The 23062-nt window shown below is 41.5% G+C and overlaps 2 protein-coding genes across 4 annotated transcripts; both read right to left on the bottom strand.

Moving 5' to 3' along the window:
- Positions 1 to 568: 568 nt before the first annotated feature.
- On the bottom strand, positions 569 to 1740 carry atoh7 (atonal bHLH transcription factor 7). The gene has a single exon (XM_044215328.1). The coding sequence runs from the start codon at positions 1509 to 1511 to the stop codon at positions 1080 to 1082; it is 432 nt and encodes a 143-aa protein (XP_044071263.1). The 5' UTR covers positions 1512 to 1740; the 3' UTR covers positions 569 to 1079.
- A 3497-nt stretch (positions 1741 to 5237) lies between these two features.
- Positions 5238 to 22987, bottom strand: mypn (myopalladin). Of its 3 annotated transcripts, XM_044215329.1 has the most exons (21): positions 22727 to 22977; positions 19872 to 20972; positions 15421 to 15596; positions 15271 to 15322; positions 14702 to 15155; positions 14540 to 14614; positions 14313 to 14454; positions 13442 to 13465; positions 12904 to 13020; positions 12029 to 12803; positions 10189 to 11289; positions 9970 to 10102; positions 9484 to 9561; positions 8324 to 8545; positions 8080 to 8229; positions 7906 to 7985; positions 7569 to 7695; positions 7274 to 7481; positions 6965 to 7130; positions 6709 to 6842; positions 5238 to 6601 (listed from the first exon to the last, which is right to left on the bottom strand). In XM_044215329.1, the coding sequence occupies exons 2-21, from the start codon at positions 20969 to 20971 to the stop codon at positions 6423 to 6425; spliced, it is 5493 nt and encodes a 1830-aa protein (XP_044071264.1). In that variant the 5' UTR covers position 20972; positions 22727 to 22977; the 3' UTR covers positions 5238 to 6422. The 3 variants fall into 3 exon arrangements, with proteins under 3 accessions (XP_044071264.1, XP_044071265.1, XP_044071266.1); XM_044215330.1 differs by lacking the exon at positions 9484 to 9561; XM_044215331.1 differs by lacking the exons at positions 5238 to 6601; positions 6709 to 6842; positions 6965 to 7130; positions 7274 to 7481 and having other exon boundaries at positions 7571 to 7695; positions 7870 to 7985; positions 22727 to 22987.
- Positions 22988 to 23062: the final 75 nt, after the last annotated feature.

Consider the following 23062-nt stretch of genomic DNA (forward strand, 5'->3'; position numbering starts at 1 on the left):
TTTATTTTGGTTCTCTGTTGACGTAAAATGTCTTATCTCAGAACACAGGAGCTCAGGACAAAAGGATGATTTATTCCCCAGGGTGCAGAGCGAGGCAGTGCAGCAGACATGACCTGCCATTACTCCCACTGAGAACTTGACACACACAAAACAAAGGATGTGCTGTAAATTAGTCATTCTCCTTGATAACCCTTGTTTTAATACCACACAAAGGAGACAACATGAGATTATGAGTGTTAACATACCAGAGCTTTCAAATAATAAGAATAAGTTTTTTATTGAAATTAGAAAGTTATGCAGTAAAATGTGCTATTGTGTAAATGTACTATTAAGCTTTTCAGTATGTCAGGGTTATATTTTGCAAATATGAATGTTTTTTAGGATGCAAAAGGAACATTTTGTTCATAGGGAATCAGCTTTGTATTGTTAAAACTTGTATAAACTAACTTACTTAGCATATAATGTAAGTACATACAGTAGATACAGTATAAAGTACATTATATACAGTTCCATTTTTCTGTTGACTAATAGAGAAGACAATAAAGAACAAGATGCTTGCAAGATGCAATGCTTTTTCATACAAAATAGTTTTTTATTTTTGATCAAAAACTATAATTCAACAAAACAGAGGTCTGCATGTGAAAATAATGTGCATTTTTCAACTCTACAAACACATACTTACACTTTGACAAAATAGTTACATATTGACTTTAACTAATGCAACTAAGACAATGATTTTCTCAGAATCCATTAAACATTGCACAACATTTTAGGGCCGTATCAAAATAACTGATAAAAATACACCATTGCCTGTATCTTCAGTACAATCTAGTGATCATTATAATGACACTACATTTCTTTCATTTCTATACTTTGAACAATACGCTGCTCAACATTGCTGGGTTTCCTAGCAAAAATAAAAAAGACTTCAAACTGAAATAGAAGCCTTTCTGATTGTCATACAAAAATTAGATAAATACAAAAAGAAAATAATGCAATACAAATGTATTTACTGAAAAATATTCACATTGTCACTCACATCCAACAACATGACTGATTATCTACCAAATGGCAGCAGTTTATGCATGGACCTGATGGCCATCGAACTGATATGAGAACGACGAGTGGATGTACTCCTCTCCGGTCGGAGAGTCGTACCTCATGAAGCAGGGGTAGTTTTCAGGCTGCATGCAGTCAAACTGCAGGTCCAGCCACTGCCTGTGAGGAGCGTTGTGCCTCCTGGCGTCTGTCAGGATCCGGTTAAGAGCCATGATGTAGCTGAGGGCCATCTGCAGGGTTTCATACTTGGACAGTTTTTTGTCCTGGCCCCACTGGGGGACCACTTTACGTAAGCGATCAAAGGCTGTGTTCAAACCCTGCATCCTCTTCCTCTCTCTGGCATTGGCAGCCATCCGCCGCCTTGTGGCAGTCTCATATTTCTCTGGGCTCTTGGAGTCTGGTTCTGAGGACTCGGATCCAGAGTCAGTGCAGCTGGGTCGACGAGACTTCATGATTTTTGGTTGAAGAATCGAACCGGTGTATGTCCTCAGATCAGAAAGACTCAGCTTCGAGTCAACAGATTTATCAGAGAAGTTTCCAGTTTCAGCTTCAGGGTCCCTCAGAGGTCTCCTCAATGTTACAGCCTGGCTGATGTCCAAGCTGTGTGTCCTTTGGGCTGAAATATTTGTAACTCCAGATAGTGGGTAGCCTGAAGAGTCCAAGGTGTCTGTGTTCCTGGAGACAGTGAGGGAGCAGCTTTTATAAGAAGAAGCAGATGAACAGGTGGCAGCAGGTGGAGTTCCCCCCCCCACCAATCCTCAATATTACTCATAGAGAAACACACCCATGCGGACTCATAAACACCCACACCCACTCTCAGCACACACACACACACACACACACACACACACACACACACAAACAAAACCTTAATGAAATTCCAATTATCTTGGGCTGGCCTATCTGGCCGTGGCTTCACTCAGAGCCATGTGTCACAAACACCAAAACTCTACCATCTGGTAGCACAACTCACCACAGCTGATGGTGCAAACAAACTTTTAAAAGGCTAACATTGTGGATATTTCCCAATTAAGCTTACATTTCCACCAAATATGTAAAATCACGAAAAACCTAATCATTAACTATCAAGGATTGAACTCTTAATTAAGATTTAATTTAAACAGAATATTAACAAATTATGGAATATAAGTACCGTCAGGTATTAGGAAATAAATGAAACGACATCACGGATGTTGCTAAAATGGCAATAAAAGCATGAGTATCATTTTTATCTAATTTAAACTCATTTCACTATACTGTGTCAAAGAAAGGACTTAAAATTGTACTCATTGAATGTGCCAACATACAGTATCTCACCTCATTGTATAGTAAAAGGTTTTCATTTCTTAATCAATATTTTAAGTTCAAATGTTTTCTCATTCTAAAATTTAACATTTTTGAAGTTTTAATACATTTCAGTCATTGTTATATTTAGCTGCTGTGTGTCTCAGAAGTAAATCTGTAGGTATCACAACTTAATATCTCATTTATTTATTATTTATTATTAAAAAGGAAATATTTGGAAGCACCTTGGCTATAAGTCCATTAGGTTTTACTAAGTTACATAAGCCACCAAGAAGTCCCCTTTCACTTCTCATGTAACTGGTCTCCATGTGATAATAGCCATAATCTGAGATTAGCCCGAGGCAACAGAAGTGGAAGTGTGGCCTGCAACCTGAGGGATTTTAACAGCAAATCGGGGGATTATGGCTCTCAAACAATATGGGCCAAGATGGTTTACAGATTACTGCACCATCTGAGATTTGGAGAGCAGTTTGTGAATAGGTAAAATACAAAATTCTCCAGAAATGTCTTCTACTTTATATATTAAAAGTACATTAGTCTGAAAGGGTGTTTATCAGTGCTTTGGTCTTAATGAATCACAGTATGTGGGATGCATTAATGTACCTGGGACCACATGAGAAATAAATAATTGATCTGTGTAGTGGTCCGAGAAAATGAGACAGACAGAATAATTTGTCTGTCTGTCCTTCCCATCTGCCAACATAGAATTCTGTAATTTAGGAGGATGGATCTGAGCACGTTCCTCCATTACACACACACTTAAACACACTGCTGACTGTCACCTAAAAGCCACAGAAAAAAACACTTGACTCTATTTTACCTGTACTCTGCTTTTACTCTATTTTAAATTTAAAATAATGATCTCTCAGTTGTGCTTTGAATCACATTAAATTGTTTAGTTTAGAAAAAGATGCACAGAATGTGATTCATTTCTTGTAAACAACTTCAGTACTTTGAGTATTTTAATCTTATTCTACTTGATACTTCTACTCCACTGCTTTTTGGAGATAAATATTGTAGTTTTTACTCCAATACATTAACCGTTCAGCTGTAGTTACTGTTGCATTGCAGATTCATTTTTACATACAAAATAATGAGCTAGTAAAATATGATGTATTGTTATAAACTACCCAACAATATACAACTTAGTTCAAATGTGTTCAATCCTGACCAGCTTCCAAATTAAAATACTGTTTACACATTAATGCATCACTAATAATACATAATAATATACAACAATTTTGCACTGTAAAAATAAGCCATTCTACACAATGAGTACTATTGATACTTAAATACATTATGATTAATACTTATATACTTGTAATTAAAGTAAAACGTGAGTGCAGGACTTTTACTTGTAATGGAGCACTTTTACACCATGGTATTGTTACTTTTACTTAAGTAAAGGATCTAAATATTTCTTCCACCTCTGCTGCTTTATTTTCTGGTGTCATCCTTTGTCAGGAAGGACATGTAGCTCCTGTCACTGTGTATTGACAAACTCAAAGTGTGGGTGTAGAGGCAGGTTATGAATGATTAATCACCTAGAATAATGACCGTCTCTGGTATTGGGTCATGGACACAAGCTGATGCTGTCTGGTCATTTTGGGATGGACTGGTTAGCTGTGCAATTAGGCATATAATCCCATCTACCAGTTGGTTCATTGATTACAGATTGATGTAGTTTGCCAGCTGCTGCTTGTCTTGTCTGAGGGCCTTGTCTCAGTCGTGGCCCGGCCCTTCCGTGTCTTTTTTTTTTTTTTTACAACCCCTCACACGATTGGCTTGTCTGAGCCATGCCCTCTGTCAAAAGCCATATGTCACAACTGAGGAGTGACCCGTCTGCTCTGACAGAAACATGTACCCTCATAAATCCAGCTCTCCTTATGGAGAAATGGAGATTAGAGCACAAAGCGTATGTTTCAGTACAGGAGAAAGTGTAAGAAAGGATTCCCACTGCATGTGTGGTTTGACTTGATAAATCTCATTATCATCACAGGATTACTTTTAAAGGAGCAGTGTGAATAAGCTCATACTTAATTTTAATGAGCTTAGAGAAACACATCACAAGCGTGCTAAAACCTTTGGCATCTATTGTGTGGACTTTCATTGCTGGTTTTGTAACAAACTTTGAGAACTTTAACATTACTGTTATTATTGTGTTGATACTGCAGCAATCAAGGTGAGTACACTTAGAAAATGTAAAACATCATTTGAAACATCATGGCAATTTTCAATTTTCAAAGTGAGCTATGAGTGGAATAAATGAAATAAATAATTAAAAAATGTTCCAAAACATTGGGACCCCCCCCCCAAAAAAAACATACCCAACTCATTCAAAGCCCTCATATATTTACTACTTAGCAACACATACAGCACCCAGTTAACAAGTAGGCCTGGCAGCTGGTCAGATGAAGCTGGGAGTATAATTAGGTCACGTAAGGTGAATGTAATTTTATGCCTATTTGAACTCTCTTCCCCTCTAATTGGACTGATTAGCAATGCATAATTGGCTTCTGAGCTTTCCTATTTGTTTTGAATTTGGCATCAGTTTAAGCCAATAGGGCTCTGATTACAGCATAGTCACAACAAGCTCTCAGTAATAACAGCAGAAATTTAGGTTTTAACCCACACTAATGTCAGAGGTAGCAGAATAAACTACCCATTAGCCTTTTTAAATACATGCTACATAAAATTATGAAAAAGAGGGATGAAACCACAACATATGAATGATTTTCATATCAACCACAAGACCGTAAACTTCATCAGATGCGAAGGAGCACTAAAAATAGAGCAGAATGATTTCAGGTGCTGTCTAAGCAGCATGCAGAATTATAACCACCTGTTCCAGCAAAGCAAACACATCACTCATATGAATAAATATAACTTTATTCCGAGAAGGACAAAAATATTTTACAATGTGCAACTTTACATCAGTTGAGTATGTGCTTTCAAACTTTTCTTCAATATGTTTTCAAACTGACTTGAATTTATCTTAATCAAAGTTCAATAATAATAATAATAATAATAACCTCTACAGGATGCATTTGACTTGTTGGTGTCATTTTAAAGCAAAGCCAACAGTCTTACCACAAAACAGAAACAAAAAGACTTTTCTGATAGTTTTTAGTCTAATCTGATAAAATAATCAAATCTGATATAATACAACTGAAACAAATCTTTGTCATTACAAAGAAGAATTAAATCACCTGAAAGCAAAACAAAATTCAAACAAAGTGTGTACTAACCATGACTGAGACTCACCTAACAGCATATTATTATTATTATGACTATGAGCAGACACAGCGTGTTTGTTAAGTTATACAATATTGCTTCGTCAGCCATTGGCATGCATGCACATGAAAAAAACATGGTGCAAAAATGTGAACCAGTGATGAACGTCCAGAAATTATTTAGCTAAATGTAGAAAGAATCCCACCTTGCTGGAGCCATTTAAATAAACTTATCTAAATGGCACATTCAAATGTCTATTAATATACTCTATAACTATTTTTGATGATTAATAAACAATAGCTACTTTTTATATAAACTTTAAAATAAACTATTACTACCAGTACAGGTATATATGATTTGCAATAAAAATAAGTGGTGCTAGTACCACTTTGAGAATTGGACTAACAATTAAGAACATATGTTATCACCAATATTCAGCAACAACCTCACTATCGTAGCTAAATATGATGTAGAAAACAAACGTGAGTCATTCAAACCTGTCAGAAAACAGTATTCAACTCCACTGATGGCTCATGAGCTAAGACTTTGCAAATCTGTAATTTTTCTGTATGTGAAACACTCTTCATATGACTTGAGTAAATAGGAATGGTGACAAACTCACTATCAGTGCTGATAGCTTTAACACAATAATTCTTTGCCATTCTATTCTGAATGTATCACTTCAAATGCATCACACAAATCACATGACAATCTGCTCAGATCATCATTCTCCTTTTAGCCCGCTGCTGTTTTGACCTCAGGCAGGTCACAGAGCATGCTGGGAGGCCTCTGAGGGTCACCTTGCTGGAGTGTTTGCAGGCCGCTCACAGCTCCTCGCTCTCCAGATGGGCCTCAGGAGGGGAGCTGGAGAACAGGATGGGGCTGGTCTCCGACGTGGGGAAGGATGACTTGATGTCAAGCCCCTGGCCTGTCAGAGCTGCATAGCGGCTGCCTGTGCGCGGAGCCTTCTTCATGGGTGCAGGGATGCTCTGATGCCACTGTGCTGAAGGTGCAGCAGATAGCTAGTATTACTACTTAGAGGGACATGCAAAAAAATTAGGCACATTTCTTATAAAAACTGATAGTTACACAGCTATACAGAATATTAACCATAGATATCAAGCCTGCAGGTGCAGGATACAATTCCAGCCTCGTTTTTTGCTGACACCGTGTACCAGCCAGCATCGTCTTTTGTTGTTGGCTGGATAAGGAGACACACATATCCTGTTGCATCCTGGGTTATGCTGAAATAAACAGATAATGGAGAATTCATTCAAATTCCAATAGTTTCCAATCTTGGAAACTATTACGTTGCAAAATATGGTACAGAAACAGCTACGTGGAAAGGCACAGAACGCCTTCTAACCTGATTCTGTCCTTAGTTTTAGGAATGGTGTCATTGTCTTTCTTCCAGAAGATGACTGGAGGGGGCATACCCACCACCCGACACTCCAGCCTGACTGGAGTTCCGTCAGGAATACCCATGTTCTGCAGCTTCTCCAAGAACTGGGGAGGGTGCTTCATCGCTTTCTCTAAAGTAAACATGACTTAGATTACTAGAACTTCCAAACAGGGCATGGGACATCGCACTAAAGTATTCAACTGATTTGCATACAAGTAATTCATTCCTTTTCATCATCGAAAAGCAAGATCATTGATTGTATCCAGTCCTTACCCACAACTTTCAGTTCTAGACTAAAGGAGCTCTGCCCTGCTTTGTTGCTTGCAATGCACGTGTATGTGCCAGCGTCATTCTGCTTCAGAGGATCGATGACCAGAGAATGGATGCCATTCTCCCTCACCAACATCTTGTGGTAAAGGTCTGGATAGATTGGCCTCCCGTTGACCAACCACATCAGCTCTGGGTTGGGTAGGCCACTCACCTGGAAGACAAAAAAAGGTTGAAAGTAAGGTGAGGCAAAAATACAATATTTTACTGATTGTATTGCATGCCAGAACCTGCTGCCTACCTTACAGTCTAGTCTACACAGTCTTCCCTCGTGAGCCAGCATGTCCCCCGGAGCCTGGAGGAAGTGAGGCCGAAAAAAGCGCTCCTGGGTTTGCTCACCTTCAACTTCCTGTATGCGGGCTCGCACCCTGAAGAACATGAGCAGAGCATGTTATGGGGCACAAACGCACACTTTGACATTAATCCATGTCAGCCTTTGTCATGGTGCATGTTAGCGTTTTAGTACAGATAGAAACACATGATCCCAAAATATCATTATTGTCAGGAAGGGATTCTTCTTGCTGCAGAGGGATTCTTCTTACCTCTGCAGATCACACTGCACACTCAGTCCTGCTCACCTCTGAGAGTGAATAGGTGTCAGTCGATTTCGGGGAGGTCCTGTTTGGACTATCAAATGTCCTGAGCAGCTGATTCGTCCCTGATGGTCATTAAATATCAAATAGCAAATCAGATCGTGTAACCGGAGAGAAGGTGTTGACAACATGAACAGGAAGCAGAGTGTGAAGTATTACCTGTGGATTAGCTGCCATGATGGTATAGTTGCCATCGTCATCATTGGTTGTGGACTCTATATGTAAAGCACAGGTCCCATCCCCCTCTCTTATCTTCTTGTAATGGATGTTCTTCCTCAAGATCTGCTTGCCATCCTTGAACCAGTAAACCTGATGAGAGACAAAGATGTGAAGGATAAATGTGAGGGATGACACAGTGAAAGATCATGCTGTCATTTGTAAAGCACAGTTGTTGACCTCTCACCTTTGGAACAGGGATTCCCACTACTTTACATGAGAAAGTGACAGGCACGCCTTCCATGGCTCGGAAGTTCTTCAGTTTCTTGTCAAATATGGGTGCGATGCATTTTCCTGTGGGGACGTCATCGTGCTGCACCTCATCATCCGACTCCTCCACTGGCGTTCGCTCCAAGCGGAATTCAATCTCGCTCATTAGTCTCTGCTCAAAGCTGGACACTTTGTACTCCTGGAAAAGAAAAAAACCACCACATAAAAGTACTCGCCACAGTCGACATCGCATGCATATATTATACATGGACGCTTCACACATTGAGATAAGCAACAAATGCTCTTAGACAGGTATGCAATAATCAGGAACATGAGACAACATGCATCTGTTTACTATGTAGCAACAGTGGTATTAAAGTCACAATCTATAACTCAAATCTCAAAACAAAATGGTACAGACTGTGACTTTAAACCACTTGATGATAAGGACCATGCAGTGGCATCTGTCTGACAGTATCACTCTTAGTTGGCAAAAATATTTTGCTCATCCAACCAAACAAAATAAGGCTGAAGTTAAAACAGAGAACAGAGGAAGATGAACTGTAGAAGTGAGCTGCAGAGTTGAAAAACATAATTTCTAGACATTAAAACACCTCATTTGATTCATATTAAGAACCTCTTGATAGCTTTTTCATCTGTGGGCTTGCAGTAAGACAAAACTAGCAGGAGATTGTTAAAGTGTGTGAAATTTAAGGACAATGGGCAGGTTTGTGAGTTGAGTTTCTTTTTTTTTTCAGAAAAGTGTTTTGCGAAGGACTGTTTCATGTTGGCCTTTTGGGAAAATCTGAAATGCAAACAGAAAAAAGGGGCTGCAAGCTTCAGTGGGAAACATGTAAAATGGGTTAACTGAAAACTGGAGAATACAGCACTGCACAACATTAGAGTCGTTATATTTCATTAGCTTAATGAATTTTAATCCTAAAATGTGTTTTTCAGATTATTAGTTCAAGCTATATATTAGTTAACAGAATATTGAATGCTTGATTACAGATATTAATTAACCATGGTATTTAGATAAGTGTATCAGAATATCTTAAATTTTGTAATCTCGGTCTGAAACAGTTAACCCAAACAGCCTTGAGCAAAGCAGTGCTTGGGACGGGAAGATCCTTGTACCTCATCATAGTTAATGACAGTAGCAGGAATGTTTGGTCCAAGGGGTCTGCTCGCTGTTTTCCCCTCATTACTCAGCTTCTATGAGAGGATAGGGATGGATGATGAACACCAACAAAGACACACATACTGTACATAACACACAAGCTATTGTTATTAGCATGCGTATATTGTTACGGCACATGGACACACAATGATGAAGAACCGTGAATGACTTGGGGGGGGGGGTCAACAAACTGATCTATTTATTGACATTCATATTCACACAGTAGTCTAATGTCTAACTGAGCAGGGATGTAATGGAGGCTGAAATCAACTTTATAGTTAAAGAATCCAATGGACCCACCTTTTGGGTCTTGTGAAAATAATTATTGTTTATGCAAGTAGTTGTTTGCATTATTATATTTATTCACCACTACATCACTGCAGTTGAAGCAGTCAATAAAGGAGGAATCAATCAGAACTGCAGAGCTGGAGACTACTTAGTACCTGTTGATGTGCAAAATGTGGAGTATCGTCTTTGAATCGAAGCTTTTTCTCAATGTCATGGAGGAGAATTTCTTTGCTTTCACGAATGTCTTCAGTTGACGGGAGGCGCATCTTTGGTACGTTCTTTTTTAGCCTGAAGAGACAGAAGGGAAAAATGTATCAGAGCACGTGACAGTTCACCAATCTCATGAGCACTGTAGTCTGTCAGAAAGGGTGTACCCTAAAGGAGCTCCCTTGGGCAGGCCCATTGAGTTGGTGGGCTGACTCGGGGTCAGGGACGGCAGGACGGAGCTTAGGAACGCCACAGGGTTTTGAATGGGGCTGGGGGTGGAGCTGCTGGAGGTGGGAGAAGAGGCCTGGGGAGGCGATTGGGCTCGTATGGCGAACATGCTGTTCAGGAACGACGCCGACCCCGGCGTGGGTGAGGACACAACGGACGGAGGGCTGGTGGGCGACTTGAGCACCCTCGTGGGAAAGATCCTGGGTGGCGGGGAAAATGGCGGGAGAGTAGGGGAGCTGGCTGCAGAGGAGTTGAGCTCAGCTGCCAGCTCGTGGAGCAGAGGGACTGGTGATTCTGTTGGGGAAGGACTCCTGACTGGTGAGAAGGTCTGAGCAGCTATGAACTCTTTAGGCCGTGCGTAGTTGAAGGTGTGGGAGGTGGCGGTGAGGTTCATGAGGGAGGCATGGGTGCTTCTCAGAAGAGGAGCAGGAGATACGATCTGCTGTAAGGCCAGGGGTGAATCTGTAGGGGCTGTACTAAGCTTTGGTGCAGGAGGAGAGGAAATTTGGGGTGTGGGTGCAGTTCTGGGAAGAGCTGCGGGGGACAGGTTGAGGTGGGAAGCATGGATGGTGTTCATCTGGGTTACAGGAGCTATACTGAGAGGAGGAGCTGTTTTCAGCTGTGGGGCAGGTGGAGGGGAGGTCACCAGTGAGGAAGTCTTTAGCTGAGGAACTGAAGGAGGGGAGCTCAGAGGAGGAGCAGGAGAAGTGTTGAGAAGAGGTGAAAAGGTGGTGTTGAGAGCTGGTGCAGCGCTCAGAGAGGGAGCCGGGGGGGCGGTGGTCACTGGAGGTGCAGAGTGGGGTGTCTGCTGCGAGGCTGTCGTGGTGTTAAAGTAGGGCGGGATAGGTGGTGGATGGGGTTCATGGTGCATTCTGGGTGACCACAGCGGACCTTTGTGGGAGCTTTGGACCTCGGACTGGATCTGGATCTGGAATGGGGGGTGGGACTGAGGCTGGGTGTGGGTTTGGGTCTGAGGTTCAGTCTCCTGCTGCTGCTCCATGAGGACCTGGTGGTGCAGAAGCTGGAGCTGCGCTGGGTCCCTGTTGATCAAAGCAAAAGCAAAATTGAAGAACATCTACGAAAAAAATGACACTATACATGGTGAAAATGAGAGAGGCTCAGTGCACTGCTCTCATAAATTAAGTCCATGCAGTCAGCCCCAGCAGGAATGAGCCAAAGTCAGCATGATGAATACTCTGCCCTTTTATGGGCTACCAACAAGTAGCCTACAAACAAAACACTGTCCAAGATCTAGACACTTTCAGCTGTCATTCTAAACTGTTCTCTAATCAAATCACTGCAAAGTTAGACTAAACTTAACTACTTGTCTTTGTGTTTTAAGTCTATGATACCACGTACGAAAACAACAGCAAAGAGCTAATCAAACCATACAAGATTTCATTTACAGCATTATCTGAAATATCAGATGAACATAAATGCATAGAAGCACACTTACAAATAGAAAATGCCATCCTTTGTTTTAGAAAGCGGGAAGGTCCACATTTGAAGTCTGCATGCGTTCATTTATGAATTGCAACTGATTACAGCTGCTAGTTGAGCCAGTGGAGGAGGAACCTCCCACCTCCCAATACAGCCCATCTAATTCACTTTGACAAACTAAGGACACGATTTGGATAACCCATCTACAAAATCTCTTTTCATCATAGTACACTGTTGCAGACCATCCCGACAGCCTTGTTTCAGTTTCAGAGTTACAACATTGTTGTGACATTTCTGAGACCTGTTTACTTGGACTTGTTTTTTATTTGCTCTACTCACAGTTTGGGTTTAGCCAGCACTGGTGGTGGTTCTTTGCCCACTGACGTCTGAGTGGTGTCTTCATCAGACTGACTGGATGTGTCACTTTGTTCATCCTCCTCATCCTCAGGTAGTTTGAAGTGCACACGCAGACCGACTCTGGAGCTGGAGCGTGAGTCCTTGTGGTTCGTCAGGGCGCCTGTCTTTAGGCAGGAGTTAGGAGGGGGATCGGGGAGGGGCACCACAATGGGGCTTCCATTCTGGGGGGTCCCCTTAACTCTGGGGCTCGTGTCTGGTGATGTGACTGAGAGTCTGGACACTTCCTGCTCAGCTAATGTCTCAGATGCAGATGGGGAAATGAAGGGTTTTGGGTATGAGAGCACTTGTCCACCGTTCTGTGGTTCTAGATGTGTTCTACTGGATCCAGGAGGGTCCTGGTGGAGGTAGAAAGGATCTAAGTTTGGGGTGCTCGTGCTGCGAGAGCTGAGGCTGAAGCTGCTGCTCAGGCTGGAGGGTTCCAGACTGGGTAGACTAGTGCGGAGGGGGTCTGGACGCAACATGCTGGAGCTGTGGGGGTCCAGACGGAGGGTGCTGGTGTTTAGGGGGTCCAGGCGTAAGGTGCTTGAGACGAGCGGGTCTAGGCGAATGGTGCTGGAGTGGGGCTTGATGCTGTTGGTCACAGTAACCTCTGGTTGAGGGTTTACAGCAGGAGCTGATGGGGAAGGTTCTTGGATTCGACTGGGCTCCACCGTTAAACTGCTGAAAGGCCTCACGTGGTTGCTGTTGCTGCCATTGCCTGATGAAAATCAGAGAGATAGATATCAGTAATTTCATGTACTTTTATAAAAATACATGATAGCTGTTGATGTTCTTGTAAAGTGAAACAGAAATGTTACCTTTGACCCTTAGTGCAGCAGTGCTGGACACAGTTCCATACTTGTTGCTTGCTGTACAAGTAAACATCCCCGAATCTTCAGCAAAGACCTCAGCAATGACCAGAGTGCATATTTCCTCTAGAGGTAAAGAAGTGATACTCACATAATCAATTTGGTTTGGTATGACTGCATCATATTAATTTCTCAACTAGAGAGAGTCTTAATACACTGAGGAAAGATACATGACTTGTGTTTCAAATGCCCAGCAGTGAGGTTGCTTTTTGTCACTGGGGCTGAGAGTCTATCTTCAGTAAAGGCAGGTTGAAGTGATCTGCCATGGTGGTTTGACACAGGATGAGAGACTACCTTATATGGTCTACAGTCAGGGAAAAGCAGCCCTGGCTTATGTACAGAAGAAGCGCTGAAGCCTTAGCCAAGGACTATAAACACTTCAGAAGAGTAATATGTACACACTGCAGCATCATATACAGACAGGCAGTTGCTCTGGTGCAGTCAACACTTGTGTTTTTGACTGATGAGGATTTAATGAAATGCGTACCTGATTCAGCCGGAGATCTGGGCTCTGAAACGGAAACAAGTAACAAAATCATTATGAAACTGCAACAGCTGAAGTTAATTAGCACTTCTCTGAGACTCATTAACACTGATCATATACTACAATCAGTTCATGCAGGATGACTTTTATTTGTCATCTTGTTATATTTCCTTTAAGAAATATATTTAGTATATTTACGCTGCTGAATTCCACTACAGAAAACATTTAGAGAGGAATATCAAAAATGCTCCCAACACTCTGTTTCATGAGATGATACCATTTACAGTATTTAAACTGTATAGATCTATGCATGTAAACACAGCCTTAACCTTAACATCTTTTACAGCAATGTCAGCATTTTATTATAGGATAGGATTTGATATAAAGATTTTTTTTAAGATAAAGGACTATGTTTTTATGTATCAGGACATTTTCAATAGACAATCAATGGACATACAGTATATTAAAGTTACTACTAAAATGTAAATCTTAAAAACTCAATAAATTTTTGTGGGTTTTATTTGCACTGAAAGTAATTTCTTACACTAAATCAGGCTATTTGAAGACAATACTGATGTTTTTTTATTGTAGCATTAGCGCTTTTATTTTCTTGTCTGCACACCAAGGTTCTCAAACTATGAGATTACAGGAATATATTTGAATTAAACTGAATTAAATTGACTTATTCAAGATGCAATGAAGTCTTTAAATCTTGCATTTCCAAAAACTCCTATTCTTAATGAAACACAGCATGTCAAAAGTGGCTGCAGCATAAATCCAGAAGACACAACTCAAGACACACAACTCTCTCAAAAATACATGAAACTCATTTGCACTTTCAATATGACAGTAGTTGGGCAGCAGCAGAGCTTACTTTTCTGCAGGATCCTGAAATCAGGAGAGTCCTCTATGATTTTTCCCTCTCTGTACCAGTCCACTCGGGGTGAAGGCACCCCTTTCATGCGGCACTCTAGCACCACCAGCTGGCCTTCTGATGCAAGGAGATCCTGCAGGCTCTGGTGGGACAAGACAGGCTCTATGTTGCATCAATAAACACATAATAGACAGTAGCAGTACACATCCTTTTGAGAATGACTCTACCTTTGTGAATACAGGGGCAGCCATGATAGGTTGTCCGTTCAACGCTTGTAGATAGTTGTGGTTGGAGGTTTGACTCTGAAGATAAAAAACCCACATGTTGATTAAAATATACAAAACTGATCATTGAACAAAAATTAGGGTGGAAGGAAATAGCTCTTCTACCTTAGGTCGGGGTGTTTGTGTTGGATTTGACAGGACTGGCAGCACAGACGACACCACCGAGTTCAAAGGCAATAATGTAGCTATCGCTGTAGCTGTCTGCACAGGCGGTGGTGTGGATATGACTGAGACAGATGTTGACACCTCCTGGGCTTCTGGAAGTTCTGTATCGCCAGGTGACAAAGTAGGAAACACCTGCACAGGTAGCATGGTTGTCTCCTCCTGAGCAGGGTGTGCTGTGGATGCTACAGATGTTTTAGAGAGCTCTGGGACTGGAAGTATGGTGCCTGATTTCTGGACTGGTAGAAGAGGTTCAGGGATTGTTTGGTTAGTTGGTGGAGAGGAGAGCTGCTCTGCTGGCTCCTCAGTGGCTGCTGCAGGTTGGGATGACAGAGAGTCTTCCTCTTCTGCAGAGAGAGTTTGGCTCGATGATGGAGGTAAAGATTTCCTCTGCAGCCTTTGAAAGTCACAGAAGGAAGAAATGAATGGTCTCATTTAGTGTTGCAATAGCTAAAGGTGCACATCAATTATTTTTTGAAGTGGATTTTAATGACAATGCGGTAAAAGCTCACTGGGCTACATGTTCAAAGTGCTGTTCTCCCTCAGAGTCCGAAGAGGAGGCACCTGTCGGTTTGAACAAACAAGCATACACACTCCATCACTACAAGTGTTTAACTTAACTGTAAAAGAGTCAATAAGAAAGAGAGAAACATGAGAACCACCTTCGACATAGATCTCAGCTGACGTGGAGTCAGTGCCATAGAAATTAGATGCGAAGCAAGAGTAGCGTCCAGTATCTTCCTCGAACGCCTCTGCGATGATTAGAGAGTGCAGCTCGCCGTTAGTGATGACCTGAATGTCAGGGCTGTTCTCCAGCTCCTTGCCCTCACAAAACCACCTGTAAGTAAACACAGACAGCAAAATTCTCAGTACAGCTTAGCACTGTAAGCTTCTTCCAGTGCTACAATTTTTTGTTATATTTTCAATGATTTTCTGTTATTATTAAAGCATGTTTGATATGCAAATATGTTGGAGAAAATCACCTTTGTGTAAATTGTGTACCTACCGTTAACTTTAAAGGTACCCTATGGAGTTTTTTTTTTTTTACCACTAGTACTGCTATGGAGTGATGTTTATAAGATGAGTTTTGTCTTGTTTGCACAGGCATGCGCACAAGCATGTGGGCGGCAGCTAAGAAGAAGACTGCTAGTAAACATGAATGTAAACAATGCACACTTTAAAATATTAAAAAAGTTGCTTTGCAGATGTTTTATGAGGAAGGAGATGCATTTATGTTTGTTAGACCTCAAGGATACACATAATTCATTTTGGTGAGAAATGCTTAATGTAAACATGGGCGCCACAGGGCGCCACAGGGCGCCTTTAATGTGGTTTAATGGAGAAATTACAAAATAAAACCTTATGAAGGAACTAAGAAGGCCATTTATTTCTTTTTCAAAGACCTTGTTGCCTTTTGGTGCATCAAATAGAAATTGGAACCACTCCAGACCTATTGGTCAGGGGTGAAAAGTAACTAAATTAAAGTGCTCTCATTTCAGTCACTGAGTAGCTATTTCATGCACTTTCCTCTGGTTTTGGAAATGCAAGAATTAGAGTATCCTATGATTACAGGACAATCGTAGTGAGCTTCAGTGCAACTGGACATGGATTGGTTGGTAGTGTGTATTTGTATGAAATGGTTACATTCACTCATTGCCACGTTGGCACTTTCACCCTGGCCATACTGTATGTACAAATGGGTGATAAATTAAAGGAAAAAACAACATGTTTAGTGTCTTAGTGTCTTCGTTGGACCACTACAGCTTCACTGCTCTTGAATAAGCATAAATATATACATATTCTCATTTACACATATACTTATTTAATAGGAGTTCATATAAGATCAGATCTGGTAACTGTGACCACACAAGCACATGATTCACATCATTTTCATACTCATTCAAACCCTTTGTTGTGTTTCTCCACTCATTTATTCAGGTTTGTCCTTTAACGTGTCACCTGTCTGTAACTTTACTTTTAAGATTCTCCTGCCCTATGCCCATCTTTACACAATTCCCATTTTTTCTTTCTATTAACCTTCTGACACTGTTTCTATGAGGGTGGTATCATGTGGTGTCTTTCTCAGTTCCCTAATAGTGCTTCTGGCTTGGTGCCATTTAGTAGAGTTATGCAGGCCAAGAAGAAAATGTTTTGATGAGCAAGCCCTATCCCTTTCCCTGTAAGACAAGATGAAGCAACACCAGCGTGCCATGCCAGTTTAGAAGCTGCTTCAATGCACTGTTGATGTTATGAAGATGAGGAGAACAAAACAATTGATATACAGCCATCTAGAGTGTTACAGCTAATGAAAAGTGTATGCACTTTATTATCAAATCTGGGATTCTTTAAAGTTTGTTTTGTGTTGCCTTTATTAATGAGAGATGGGATATGACATGCAACAAAGGTCCCTGGCTGGACTAAAACCAGACTTACATCAGGTCAGTGTCCTAAAGACAATAATCAATATTGTAATGTATAATGTTATGCTGTGAAATGAGGAGCAAATGGGCCAAAATACTTTTTAAAATGTGATAAATGACAATAAAAACCTCCTACCTGGCTAATATTATGTACCTGGCATTATTCCTACCTAGAATCATCCAGTACATTAGAGTCGATTTATTCAGTGTAAAACTAGAATAGTAAACCTCTAACTTTCCCTGTCCTGACCAGCAACATTTGCAGCAGCCTCTACGTTCAAGTACATCTATTTTGAGCAGGTGAGGCCTTGATGCTTTATAAAATTCAGCCAATAAACAAACAGGGATGAGGTGATGTATTACTCATATCAAGTGCTTTCACCAGGCTCACAGATCATATGTATATATATGGAACACTTTTTTAAATAAATATGCAGACAATTATGCTACTAGCCGAAGATGTCCCAAACTCAAAAAAACACTTCAAAAAGTGTTTCAAAAAGCAGTTTACACAAAAAACTATTCCTCTGAACACAAACTAAGCTTCCCGTGGCTTCTCAACTAGTCTGATATATGGGGAGGAATTCATTTAAGCTTTGGTATCTAAAAAAAGAAATCCTGGCGTAGTTTCCAGCGAAAACACGAAGCTACACTGAAGATCTGTTCCCGATACTTGGACACAACACAGGCTGGAATATGCTGTCAATGTTCTGCCTGAGGCGAGCTATGTCATTTCTAATGAGTAAGGGTCTAAATTGAAAGCATGAGTAGTAGAGGAGGTGGCTTGTCTGTGAGGCAAAGACCCCGCTCACTGCACCTGTCAGGGCTATTTTCCCTCTGGACTTCAGAACCAGAGAGGAGATTCCCTCTGGAGCCTGGGAGCTCTGACTGGCTGACCCAATCGCATACGCACAACGCTAAACATAGACTCAGAATACACACAATGCTATACCCTAACACACCAGAGACAGTACACCACAGCAAACTGATGGGAAACCTGACAACTCTATTTTAACTCCTTTAAGGCATAGTCACAAACACAGTAGCTGCATGGGCTGGAGAAACAAGCACAAACATCAGCAATGAAAGGAGCTTTATGTTAACAGAATACGCAAAATAAGAGCCAAGCTTGAACACAATGTTAAGGAAGTAACATATTTTAAGTAGAAACCACTGAAACAGAACTCAAATCTTCAGACTTTTGTAAGACACTGAGACCAAAGATAAACCATATAAAGATATCCACCAAGCAATAACTGTATAAATCATCTTACCAAACTCCTCATGCCTCTGTCCAGAGCTCATTCAGTTCCATTATCAGAAGTGACTACAGCTCGCTGTGCCAGTCCAGTCTAAAAATGGCTGAGAGCTATATTCTCCCTGGACAAATATATGTTAGTGGCTCAACAATGTTCAGTAGGGCTAACAAGCCCATGCCCCCTATAGTCTGACACCTCAGCTTCACTTCAATTCGAGGCTTTGTTGTCCAGCCAGGATTTTAAAACATGTCTAACAAAACTGCCATAAAAAGCACAAGACAAGCATTAACAATAGTGTACATTAGTTAAGTACTGTCATGTTAGTTTTCAAAATATATTCTGCTTTACTCTGATACCAAAGGCAGCTGGCTGAATGCAATGAGAGGTGTATGTTCCTCTCATATTTTGGCACATTTTGACTGTAGATGGTCATTACACCCTCATCAGAATTTGATGGTGTTCTTCTCGAGAATGACAGAAAGCCTGATTGGTGATTATCTTTTCCCCCAGGCACAACCCTGACCACCAACGAACACACACTTAACACAAACACACACTTACACCATTCAGAATCAGCTGTTGGCTATCATCACATGTCACTTCTGTCTGGAAGTGCCAAGAAAAAGCAACATCATTCATCTTAACTCACACTTTTCAAAACACTTTATTGTTATTCAGTATTGACTGAGGCTCAGGCACAGACATGGCTAAACAATATATATACTAGAGTTTGACTGATTCTGGATTTTTGGGGCTGATTACCATATCAATATATCAGAGTTAAAAACTCTGATAACAATAAATTGGTCAATATATATTTTGCATAATGCATAAAACACACAAACAAAAAACACATTTTTGATCCCTTAAATTTGGTTATTAATGAATATAGACCAAGCTATATCCTGAGTGGGATATTTTACAGTTGAAAAATAAACTCATCAGTGCTCTCTGGAGGACAAACTGACAGTGACACCGTTCCTAAATTACCTCAAACATATGGGCACTTGAAAGAGGAAAGAGTAAAAATCATTGAGAGATATTCAACTCTCCAGTGAATCCAGAGAAGCTCTGAGAGTTCGGGTGAAAGATAAACTTTTTCTGGAGGTTGTCTCTGGTGTGTGTCTGAGTCTTTGGCACTTCTCTACTGCAATTTCATGTCTCCATTCCCTGCTCTGACACCTTACCCTAAACTCTTGTTCTCGTAACATCTTCCTCAAACAATAAGGTCATCCAAATGGACCCAGATCCTTCAGCACACTGCAAATCTCCACTGACACTACCTCACAGCACACTGACCTTTCTGCGTAGAATTACATTTTTACAGAGAAACTGTAGCATCATTTTAAAAGACAATGGAAGCAGAAGGTTTTACTGTATCTCCTGCTAACTAAGAAATAAACTAATATCAGCACTTGTTTTAGTTTGCCTTACCGGACTTCAGGCACGGGGAGTCCTCTTACAATGCAGTCTAATTGGACCTTGCTGCCCTCTGGAACCTCCCTGCTTTTCAGTTTCTGGATAAAATGAGGAGGCTCACACACAGGCTCCGCTGGGTATGGAGTTTCTGTCAATGCACAGCTATCAGCCTCCACCACCTCCTGGGAAACAGAGTCATACTGCTGCTCCACAGTAATCCTGCTGTCCTGAAACTCCACGTGCCCAATCCCTGAGTCCAGCTGGACCTCTGGTTGGTGGCTTACAGCAGGGCTGGGTCTCTCCTTCTCCACCTCCACAGGCATGACAGCACGCTCCCTGTTGTCCAGGCTGAGGGGATAAACTGTCCCATCGTTCTGGCTCTTGTTCTGGTTCCTACTCCTGTGGGTTTTGCACGCTCTCGGCCGTACCCGTTTGGAGCTGTTGGCCTTGAAGAGAGAGGAGAGCTCCTCAATGAAGTCCGCTGCTTTGTTGAGGAACTCCTTCTTGGACTGGGTCTCTGGACCGTACGGAGCGTTCCTCGCTGACCTGTTAAAGTCGTTGAATCCTTCACTGGAGTCCCTGCTGTTTCTGATCATGTTTTCCTGCTGCGTTGATGCTTTGAGCATCTTTCTGTCTGATGTGAATGTTGTGTGTGTTGCTGGCAGTTCTTTGAATTCAGGGACTGGCTGGGTGAAGGGCACAGTGGAGGGGGCAGCAAAAAGAACAGGAGCGGGGTTAGCCAAGGGAACAGATGGGGGTTCAGAGGAAGAAACTGAGGCTGAGGAGATGTTGGAGGGGGTTAATGGTGTGACAGAGGCCTTGACCTCTGCCCTCTCCTCACGTGGCTCATGTCCGATGGCCTGGCGGGCCAAGTTCACACTCTTATCCAGCTCCTCTTGGCTGAGGAAGGCTGAGAGGTCTGGGAGTTGGGGGTCATTGTGGCCCACAGAGTCCTCAGCCTTGCTTTTAAGCGACCCGTAGATCTGAAGGCGTGAGGAAGAAGCGTCTGAGCGGCTCATCTCGCTGTGGCGCTGCTGGGCTCTGGCCTCTGCCAGGTAGCTCTCTCTTAAGAGCTGAGACAGTGACGGTGGCTGGTCAGTGTTGTTCTCTTGCATGCTGTGGAAATAATCACAAGGTATTCAATTACATTCGACACACAAATCAAGTATTTGTGTTGAAAAATATTCCAACACATACCATAGGTTTTTAGAGTGATTTCCTACTATGACCGTCTGGTCCTCAGACTTTCGTCAGCTATGAATTTTATCTGACGAAAGTCTGAGGACTGAAACGTCATAAATCAGAGTGTGAGAATCTTTTACGGTCAGGATTTTTGATCCAACGCACCTGTCAAGACTCTCTGGTTTGTCAGAACTATGTCAAATGCGTTACTTGCAGAGAATTGACACTTTACATAGGTAATCTATGACAGTGAATATTTAGCCCACTTTTTTTGTCACACTCAAGCAGCCGCTCTTCACTAAGATTTAAAAGTCCCCTGTTGAAAAGCTGTACATTCAGAAGATCAAATCTTTCCCGAAAAAAAAATATGAAGACTGCTTTTCTTTGTCTTCTTTGATAGGAAACTAAATATCTTTGGGTCTTGGACTGTTTTTCAGGCCGTCAAACAAACAAGCAAGACGTCAAATTGGACTGTGGGAAATTGTGAAGGGCGTTTTCAACTATTTTCTTATATTTTACATAACAAACTATTTATCAGTTAATCGAGAAACTAATCGGCAGATCGTTAGTTACAGCCTTAATAAGCAGTAATGTAAAGTATACGCAACTTGCAGTAAAGAGGATAAAACATACATGGTCCCTTAAGTCACTGTCTAACAGACCTTTATTATGACTACAGTAACTGAAGGAGGAATGACTAGTGGTCAGAAGTCACTTAAATTAATGAAAAGCTTGTTTTGATCCCTTTAGATATTTATCAGATACATTCAGTAAAGAGTTCATGAAAACAGATAGTGATATGCACCTCAGATATAACTCACATTAATATTACACTTAATGTTATGTTAAAACAATCCCTGAAATAGTGAAATATTTGGTGCAGAGACAGAAATAGTGAAATATTTGGTGCATGAATACAGACCATCGTTAAAAGCTGGGGATATGTGATAAAAATAGCTTTTTATTTTAGCCTAATTTCAGCGTTCCTCTAGCCTCGACAAGGTATCAGGTTCATGCACTGAAACCAGATCTGATGGGATACAGACAGGCTTTATTGCTCCTGCCCACCTCAGACCAACACTTATATGACGTTTAGTCTTTGCTCAACTTTTTGACACTAGGCATGAGCAAGTTATTGAATACAGACATGAGATAGGGTACACATATGCTACTGACACTCAAATCAGCGAAATTAAGAGAGCCAGCAATGCCCTTCCAACAGACCTGAAGCTGCAGCTGTTGTGTACATTAATCCTTTGCAAACAGGCTCCAAACCCACCAAGTCATATCTAATAATAGCGAGGGGTCAGTTTACATGAAGAAAATCAACACAAAAAAAGCAGTCCCCCTCATCCTGTGTGCACTTGCTATAGTGATTTTGATCAGTCACAACAACCATTAATCAAACTACACAAACATCTATAACTACGATAAATGGGACACTGCTCAGTGAGATAATACACAGTCACAGCCCACACAGATGGACGGGCCCCTGGCTAAACACAGCACCGCACATCCAGGCAGGTTAAGATAATTCAATTACACATTCAAACAGAAATAGACTCAAGCCTGTCTGAGGCTCAGTGTCAGAGATTTTCTGAGGCTATACACAGCATATGAGGCTGATGCCAAAAGACAGTCAACAGGACACTGAACAACAATTAAATTAGGGGGTGGTGTGTTTTTACCTTCAGAATAAACCCAGCTGGCCCCCTGTGAAGGACTTGTAAATCCTCAGAGTGCACCTGTGCTCAAAGAGGGAGATTCCGGTCTTCTGGTTGCTGCCACCTGGGGAAATCTTGGACACAGGCAGCTGCCCAGCCTTCCCGGTTTTATCGCAGAGTTAACCTTGGAGTTTACGGGAAAATATGGAGCAGAGTAGCTAGGGTAACCTGTCACCAGTACAAGTAGCAACATTTGTCAGCGCAGTAATAGCAGGTTATTTTAGGGAGGCCTGGCCCATGTGTCTGGGTTGCGTCCCTGCTCATTGGCCGGGGGGGGTGCGCATGCTGTAAAGGGATTCC

This window comes from Siniperca chuatsi, linkage group LG11 (genome assembly GCF_020085105.1).
Source record: "Siniperca chuatsi isolate FFG_IHB_CAS linkage group LG11, ASM2008510v1, whole genome shotgun sequence".
Lineage (NCBI taxonomy): Eukaryota > Metazoa > Chordata > Actinopteri > Centrarchiformes > Sinipercidae > Siniperca > Siniperca chuatsi.

Excerpts from the sequence above, each read along its gene's own strand:
- mypn (XM_044215329.1), bottom strand. The coding sequence starts at position 20,971 with ATGCAAGAGAACAACACTGACCAGCCACCGTCACTGTCTCAGCTCTTA. Across the intron at positions 12,804-12,903 it reads TGCTGCACTAAGGGTCAAAG|GCAATGGCAGCAACAGCAAC; the intron begins GTAACATTTCTG and ends GATTTTCATCAG. Across the intron at positions 8,230-8,323 it reads TGGGAATCCCTGTTCCAAAG|GTTTACTGGTTCAAGGATGG; the intron begins GTGAGAGGTCAA and ends GTCTCTCATCAG.
- atoh7 (XM_044215328.1), bottom strand. The coding sequence starts at position 1,511 with ATGAAGTCTCGTCGACCCAGCTGCACTGACTCTGGATCCGAGTCCTCA.